General features: G+C 34.2%; 2 protein-coding genes across 2 annotated transcripts; both read left to right on the top strand.

The window, feature by feature from the left end:
• Positions 1 to 105: 105 nt before the first annotated feature.
• LOC134700311 (complement C1q tumor necrosis factor-related protein 3-like) lies at positions 106 to 2639 on the top strand. Its single transcript, XM_063561660.1, has 2 exons — positions 106 to 472; positions 2200 to 2639. Exons 1-2 carry the CDS (start codon positions 106 to 108, stop codon positions 2637 to 2639), a joined length of 807 nt encoding a protein of 268 aa, XP_063417730.1.
• Positions 2640 to 5531: 2892 nt separating this feature from the next.
• Positions 5532 to 7535, top strand: LOC134700312 (collagen alpha-2(VIII) chain-like). The gene is made up of 2 exons (XM_063561661.1): positions 5532 to 5898; positions 7096 to 7535. The coding sequence occupies exons 1-2, from the start codon at positions 5532 to 5534 to the stop codon at positions 7533 to 7535; spliced, it is 807 nt and encodes a 268-aa protein (XP_063417731.1).
• The last annotated feature ends 1498 nt before the right edge of the window (positions 7536 to 9033 follow it).

Below are 9033 nucleotides of genomic sequence, written 5' to 3' on the forward strand. Positions count from 1 at the left end.
ATTTTTAAGATAAAATAAGCACATCAATTTGCTCTTAATAAGACAATGTTTCGTGCAATAATATTGTGTTGTACTGCTTTGACAATTAGCCATGTTAATGGCAAAATGGATGAAGATGTGGTAGATATAAAAACTGTTTATAAAGAATTGGTAGCTTTGCGGGAGACAGTTCATGGACAAAATGATCGAATATTAGATCTTGAGCGGACAATAAATAACCACAGAAAGACTATTCGGAAATTAACGACAGATAAGGAAACAGAAATAGAAAATCGTAGAGAAATCGAACGTCGCTTGAAAATAATTGAAAATAATTTTGTTGGAAAATATTCAGATCTGAGAAGTGATTTTGTTAAGAATGATGTTACTACTTCTCCCAATGGTGCAGACAAACACGAAAATACAAACGATACTGATGGATTAACTGGTTCGAACAAGGGAATGATTAAAACAAATGCAATTTCTCGAAAAGGTAACTTATAAATCAATGTACTTATGATTCTTATATTCCGTAAATCGTCTGAAACATGCATGAAATATTTGCCACTGACCGTTAAGCAACCAAAAATTCCCAAATCGTATGTTAAATTAATATGTTTTCTGTCCATATCATGAGACTTTTAATGAATTGCTTCGATGATTTGATAAAAACAACTGACATTTTATTTTATTTCATGAAAAATAAGGTAGGTGTACTGAACGTCTACGAAAAAAGAATCAAGTAAAAGAACTAGCATGCATATCATATACACATATTCATATGGCTGCGACCGGTGTTCTATTTGTATAAAAGATCTCCAGGATACTGCATAATCATCACAAATTGCGATAGAAATTGACAGGGAAACATATATTTTGTTCGGGGAAAAGGGGGGGGGGGGGTGGTTTGCATTGCAGCGCCAATTTCTCATTCTTTGGGCCAGTGTTTAAATGTAATAGACTTATCAGTGAATCAAAATATGTCAATGAAAAAAAAGAAACTAAGTTGAAGAGCACTGAAATGCACCGATATGTGCCTTACAGCTTTGAAATACATATGATAACAACAGACTTGGCTACAAATATTATGTAGATTGGTGGTTTGTTTTGAATTGTCACGAAACACTATCTTGTTCATAAAGGTTATAATCGAATACATAACAATAAGTAAAACTTCTATTGTATAATGTTGTTTGTAAATGCTATGATGTGCATTTTGGATGACGCAGGAGTCAGTACCCCGCTGGCGCTTCCCCCCATTGTAAAGGGGTAGTTTCACAATAAAATACTAATGTATATGTATATATATATATATATATATATATAACTCGTCTTAACATCAACCCAACAATGTTAGATCTGTAAATTTGCTTTTGCAAGTTTTATGTTCTTTCCTCGCCGGGATTTGAACCCATGCTACTGTGATATCTTGACACCAAATCGCCTGCACTGCAGCCGTCCCGCTAGACCACACGACCACCTGGGCTCTACAATAATAGAGCTTTTGCTGGCCGTGTGTTACCTTTCCTCGTCAGTTTTAATCTAGCGTCGTTCTACAGTACATGGTATATAAGGCATGGATATGTTGTTACAGATCAGCTCAATTATCTATAGTAAAGGATCCTACAAATTAATGTAAGATACAGTCACAGAAAATAAATATATTTATAAGTACGTCTGAGTCAGTGACAACTCTACAACAGATTTATCTATCGGATCGCCATCAATGATGGTAATACATGGCTGTGTACATAATGTATATACAACTCGTCTAAACATCAATCCAACAATGATAGATCTGTAAATTTGCTTTTGCAAATTTTATGTCCTTCCCTCGCCGGGATTCGAACCCATGCTACTGTGATATCGTGACACCAAATCGCCTGCACTGCAGCCGACCGTCCCGCTAAACCACACGACCACCGGGGCTCTACAACAATAGAGCTTTTGCTGGCCGTGTGTTACCTTTCCTCGTCAGTTTTAATCTAGCGTCGTCCTACAGTACATGATATATAAGGCATGGAGATGTTATTGTTATAGATCAGCTCAATTATCTATAGTAAAGGATCCTACAAATTAATGTAAGATACAGTCACAGAAAATAATTATATTTATAAGTACATCTGAGTCAGTGACAACTCTACAACAGATTTACCCATCAGATATATATATATATTCAATGTTATCAAACATTGATTGTCTTTTGTTTCTTATTTTCAGAACGGTTACTTCTGCCTTCAAATGAAATTACAAACGAGCACGTAGTCGCATTCTATGCGTATTTATCTACACAAGAACTCAATCCTAGCACTCATCATACCCTTATATACGATGTCGCAAAGACTAATGTTGGAAATGGCTACAACTCAGTGACGGGAATCTTTACCGCACCCACAGCTGGGACCTACGTGTTCACATGGGTTACTCGCATGTACGAAGCTGGACATTCAACCGAAATTTTGGTTAATAATGTTGTCTTTGGGACTAGTTACATTCGAATAGGTCATACCAATGATGTGTCCGTGAGTGGAACTATTGTTGCGCAAATTAATAAAGGAGATTCCGTATTTGTGCGCGTTCATTCGACATTAGCTGGTAATGGTAATATTTTAAGTAACCAATATGGGCGTTCATCATTTGCAGGATGGCTTTTACACTAAATGCACAATTTGAAGAATAGTTCACATAATTATATATACTTTCATTCAAAAATGGATTTAAAAATAACATTACACGGACAGATATGCATAATTGGTTTTCAAATGTTGCGCATAGACACAACCAAGGAATTTGGATTTTCTAACGTGTTAACAGTAATCTATAGAGGACTAATCAGTAAGCTTAATAAAAACATAAAACTTGAATGTGCGCAAGTTTTTTTTTTTAATGAAGGCTGCCTAGAAATTAATGATTTTTACGCCGCGTGACAAATGTAATGGCAATGCGCGCAAATATAATGCACCGCATACTCGGCCATAATTGTCAAGCGTAGATGCCGTAAGATACTAGTAAACTACATGAGTTCTCTAGCGCTAATCACCATTTTGTAGGGATATCATTTGCGCCCGAGTGGGATAACTGACTATCCTTTCGGTTATAACTGTGCCGACAGCACTTGCCAAATCATACACTGTTCTAACCAGAAAACATTGAAAAACATACCCTATTCTAAACAGAAATATCGAAAAACATACCCTGTTCTAGACACGCTCAGAAAATGTATACCGTGCCTATTCTAGACCGTATAAAATAGATGTTGTTCTTGACCAGGGATCTAGGTTGTATCTTAAAGATCCTTAAACAGCTCAATTAAGCGATCTTGTTCTAGACAAATACTTTGTTTAAACAAAGACTCTGTTCTCACCAGCAGGGCGTGAAAAAGCGACCCTGTTTTAACCAGCAGACAAGAAAAAACTCCCCTGTTCTAAACAACAGAGCATGACAAAGCTATCCTGTTTTGCGACACGTCCATACCACTAAAATATAGCAAGTACCCCCCTCCCCCGGAATTTACACCTTCTTTCAAATGTAACTAATGCGTCAATATTTGGAACTCATTTGCGCCAATATACCAGTGTACATTTCTATCATACATAGTAATGATAAATATATATTTGATGATAGTGCTTAGCCCCCCCCCCCCCCCCATCATCCGTACGGTCCGAAATCCGTTCTAATGTAAGATGTACCAACAATTTAGCAGATGCATTCTTCAATAGTAACCGTGTATTACACTGTTTTATGGATCCCACCCTTCAATGTTTGTATTTTTAGACAGTAATTGATACTACATACATTAAATTGCGAAGTACCCATTCAGCAGTAAGAAAAATACCATGTTTTTAAAAAGGAAACATTTGACATTCAAAAGTATGAGAAATATGCAAAAGGGAGAACTTAGCCGCAGACACTTTGTGTGTGTTATGTTACAAATTCTCGCCTCTAATACAATATATGAGCCAATCCATGCGAAAAGGTACAAAAAGTCTTTTTGGTAAATTTTACAGGACACGTTATCAAAGTTTGTGATAGTATTTTTGAAAAACGATTTTATCCGAAAAAAATTACATTAATGTAAACATTCATAGGATTGTCAATTCTATCCGGAATTTGTCAACTTAAACAGAAAAGACGTAGAAATATCTGAATTTTTGGTATTTGAACAAGTATAAAATCATTTATTACCCGGACTGATGCTATACCGTCCAGAAACTTAAAAATTTACGACACTACAGAGACAAAAGTCAACAATTTCCGTCAGTTCTACAGGTTTAAAGAAAGTAAGACTACATTAAAAAATGAGGGAAAATACATAAAACTATGACATTTTGTGTTTTAGAAGTTGAAAGTTAAGTTAAGTTAAGTAAAGTTAAGTTAAGTAAGTTACGTTAAGTTAAGTTAAATAAAGTTATTTAACATTATATAAATCAAACTTGGTTACACGGAATTCGAACCGTTGTTCGGTTTGATTGCATTGATAACCGCATCATAAGCGAGCGCCTTATCCCCACAGCTACCGAGGTTAACATTTTCAATTGGCAAATCAAGCCATTTAAACTGTACTTTGAAAATGAGTGAAATAAATGAAATAATTCACTTAAAATCTTGATAAAACTAAAAAGGGGGGGGGGTCCCAACAGTTGCAGGTGCGTGTAGCTCACAGCTTGATGATATGAGGTTTTATAAATCACAAGTCTACTACCAATAATTATGCACACTTTTCAGAATTTCGTAAATTTTTCGTTTTTGTACCTTTTCGCATGGACTGGCTCATATATAATATGTTGTCCGACTGTACAGTTTTTTTGTTTTTTTTTTTAAGTTTTCTATTAAAAGTGACTTAAAATGGCTCTCTAGCTCCGCGAGTGTAAACTATCGGTTCGAAGTCCGGATAAAAGAGGAGGCAAGCCAAATTTTCTTTTAATTGGTGCAATCGTCTACTAGTATTTTATTTTTGGCGCAAATGATACTGTGTAATTTTAAAACATGTTTGCTATCTGGGGTTGCATTGTATAAAAAAAAGGTGTGGCATAAATTAAAAAAAAAACAAATAATAAAAAATGCTGTGGACTTCAATATTGTATTGGTCTGTACAATTTCGCTGCCTGTATCAAAAATATATTGACAAAAATACCGAACACCAAATAAAATTCAAAACCGAAAGTCTCTTATCTGATGGAAAAAAATCAAAAGTTCAAAGACATCAACCGAATGGAAAACAATTGTCATATTTCTAACTTGGTACATTTGTCACAAGAACTTATTCATGTAGAAAGTGTTGGATTAATATTCTTGTAGGTTGTAAGTCATTTATAAGGACTTGAACTAATTAAAATGAACCTAAGTATGGGAATTGTACGTATTTAGACACCCCGCTATCTTTGAAAATTGTACATGATTATAAGAACGGCGCGCCGTCCTTATCGTAATATTCCGTTGTAGTGAATTTTTAAGATAGAATAAGCACACCAATTTGCTCTTATAATAAGACAATGTTTCGTTCAATAATATTGTGTTGTACTGCTCTTACAATAAGAAATGTTAATGGCAAAATGGATGACAATGTGGTAGATGTAAAAACTGTTTATAAAGAATTGGTAGCTTTGCGGGACACAGTTTATGGACAAAATGATCGAATATCAGATCTTGAGCGAACAATCGATAACCAAAGAAAGACTATTCGGAAATTGACGGCAGATAAGGGAACCGAAATAGAATATCGTAGAAAAATCGAACGTCGCTTGAAAATAATTGAAAATAATTTTGTTGGAAAATATTCAGATCTGAGAAGTGATTTTGTTAAGAATGATGTTACTACTTCTCCCAATGGTGCAGACAAACACGAAAATACAAACGATACTGATGGATTAACTGGTTCGAACAAGGGAATGATTAAAACACATGCAATTTCTCGAAAAGGTAACTTATAAATCAATGTACTTATGATTCTTATATTCCGTAAGTCGTCTGAAACATGCATGAAATATTTGCCACTGACCGTTAAGCAACCAAAAATTCCCAAATCGTATGGTTAATTAATATGTTTTCTGTCCATATCATGAGACTTTTAATGAATTGCTTCGATGATTTGATAAAAACAACTGACATTTTATTTTATTTCATGAAAAATAAGGTAGGTGTACTGAACGTCTACGAAAAAAGAATCAAGTAAAAGAACTAGCATGCATATCATATACACATATTCATATGGCTGCGACCGGTGTTCTGTTTGTATAAAAGATCTCCAGGATACTGCATAATCATCACAAATTGCGATAGAACTTGACAGGGAAACATATATTTTGTTCGGGGAAAAGGGGGGGGGTTGCATTGCAGCGCCAATTTCTCATTCTTTGGGCCAGTGTTTAATTGTAATAGACTTATCAGTGAATCAAAATATGTCAATGAAAAAAAAGGAACTAAGTTGAAGAGTACTGAAATGCACCGATATGTGCTTACAGCTTTGAAATACATATGATAACAACATACATGGCTACACATATTGTGTAGATTGGTGGTTTGTTTTGAATTGTCACGAAATACTATCTTGTTTATAAAGGTTATAAGCGAATACATAACAATAAGTATAACGTCTATTGTATAATGTTGTTTGTAAATATTATGATGTGCATTTTTGATGACACAGGAGTTGGTGCTTGCCCCCGTTGTAAAGGGATAGTTTCACTTAAGATTTGAATGCTTCTTTTTGTAAATTTATTGGGGTGTAAAAGCGTTGACTGAAGTACATTTTGTAATCCGCGCTTCATTCTAAAAATGTACGCACGGTCAACGCTTTTACAACCCTATAAAGTTACAAAAAGAAGCATTCAATACTTATGATTACATTTTTTAGCTAGTATTATAAAAACACGATTTTCATGAAGTTTAATTTTTAAATTCACCTGTGCATTTTAGTGTGGGACCTCGTGTCATCATGAATGAAATGTTATTGTCTCATGCAATTGCTTAAACGGAATAACATGTGATGTGCAATTAGCCAATCAGAATAACGTATTATAATGAAACATACATCTAATGTAATTATAATAAAATACAAATGTATATGATATTCTATGTTACAACAAACATTGATTGTCTTTTGTTTCTTATTTTCAGAACGGTTACTTTTGCCTTCAAGTGAAATTACAAACGAGCACGTAGTCGCATTCTATGCGTATTTATCTACGCATGAACTCAATCCAAGCACCCATCATACCCTTATATACGATGTCGCAAAGACTAATGTTGGAAATGGCTACAACGCAGTGACGGGAATCTTTACCGCACCCACAGCTGGGACCTATGTGTTCACATGGATTACTCGCATGTATGAAGCTGGACATTCAACAGAAATTTTGGTTAATAATGTTGTCTTTGGGACCAGTTATCTTCGAATTGGTCATTCCAATGATGTGTCCGTTAGTGGAACTGTTGTTGCGCAAATCAATAAAGAAGATTCCGTATTTGTGCGCGTTCATTCGACATTAGCTGGTAATGGTAATATATTAAGTGAGCAATATGGTCGTTCATCATTTGCAGGATGGCTTTTACACTAAATGCATAATTTGAAACATAGTTCACATAATTATACTTTCATTCAAAAATGGATTTAAAAATTACATAACACGGACATATACTAGTATACAAAATTGGTTTAGCATGATGGACAACAATCGGAAGTGGCGGGTAGAAAAGTTTTGCTTGATATTATTGGGGAAAAGATTTGCTCCCCAACCGTGTTGAAACAACTTCATCTACTATCATAACATTAATAAAATCGTCTCAACATATATTTAAATCGCTGTATGTTTTCATCTTAGGGAGCTACCATTAGGTTTTAGGGGGAGGGATAGGATGAAAAATGTTGTCCTTCTCTTTTTTAATTTGTAATATATGTAGGTGCCTTTTTATTTTTCATTCTCTTCGTCCTGCCTTTTTAATTAGTTTACTTTTTTTACATAAATTATTATCCTGCTTCTTTTTTTGCAAAGTGTTATGTCGTACCTTTTTTATTACTCACTCCCGTCCTGTCTTTTTATTCAAATTACATCCTAGCGCACCCCCCTTTTACAAATCAAATGGTGGTTCTCTTACTCCACATTGGTTTTAAGATAAGGTCGAGGGTGTGATATTGGTCACTGGGAAACTTTTCATAGTAGTTATTTTTCATTTAGGGAGCAACCATTCAACTTCAAAATGGGGAATGGGGGTTGTGTTTTTTTGTATGAGTTGTTTGGATGTGCGAACATATTTATTTAGTTTTTCAACGTTATCAATAATTTACACTGTATTAACGGTATCTATAGGGGAACATATGGTAACAAAAAATAGAAACTTATGCTTGTTTTTAAAGATTCATTTTCATTTTATATTCCATGTAAGATAAACTAGTTAAAAGTGAAAGTAGAAGTGTTATATCTGTGTTATAGATTTTTTGTTGTTATGTGTATATATATACTTAGTACTAGTATATATAAACTAGTAAATACAAGTGAAAGTAGGTTTGGCTTTACCATGTTTACGTCAAAGCCACATTCAAACGTCATCTAGAGGTCAACATTTATCTTCAGGGAATCCAAAGGAGAAACTTCCCACTCCCGAGTTTATAAATCTGACATCAGAACAAAATTAGCTCCATGTAACAAAGAAAAGGATGAAAACCCTAAGATTAAAAAAATGTGAGATGCCAGATATATGCGCATGAAAAGTATGGCGGGATCAGACGTGTTTTTTTAAACTTGACTCTTCACCATCACTGTGTGTTTTCTCATAAAACCAACAAACAGTTCCATCAGCATAGTTGTGTGTTTTATTATCTTTTTTCTGAATGTTATTATTTTTTATGTACTAACAATAGATATGCCTATAATAAACCCATGAATACGATAAATAAATATGATCTCGGTTATAACTATTTTTTTTATAGTGGGTAAAAAAAAACCCTGTTCAATGTGCATAAAGATATAAGAATTTATTTAAGAATTGAATGCTTCTTTTTGTAAATTTATTGGGTGGTAAAAGCGTTGACCGAAGTACATTTTGTATTCACCTGTG

This window comes from Mytilus trossulus, unplaced genomic scaffold, assembly GCF_036588685.1.
Source record: "Mytilus trossulus isolate FHL-02 unplaced genomic scaffold, PNRI_Mtr1.1.1.hap1 h1tg000128l__unscaffolded, whole genome shotgun sequence".
NCBI classification, from domain to species: domain Eukaryota; kingdom Metazoa; phylum Mollusca; class Bivalvia; order Mytilida; family Mytilidae; genus Mytilus; species Mytilus trossulus.

What these genes read in the sequence shown, in the direction of transcription:
- LOC134700311 (XM_063561660.1), top strand. Translation starts at nt 106, where the DNA reads ATGGATGAAGATGTGGTAGATATAAAAACTGTTTATAAAGAATTGGTA. An exon ending in AAATGCAATTTCTCGAAAAG is followed by an intron (nt 473 to 2,199) that starts GTAACTTATAAA and finishes TCTTATTTTCAG; the next exon opens with AACGGTTACTTCTGCCTTCA.
- LOC134700312 (XM_063561661.1), top strand. Translation starts at nt 5,532, where the DNA reads ATGGATGACAATGTGGTAGATGTAAAAACTGTTTATAAAGAATTGGTA. An exon ending in ACATGCAATTTCTCGAAAAG is followed by an intron (nt 5,899 to 7,095) that starts GTAACTTATAAA and finishes TCTTATTTTCAG; the next exon opens with AACGGTTACTTTTGCCTTCA.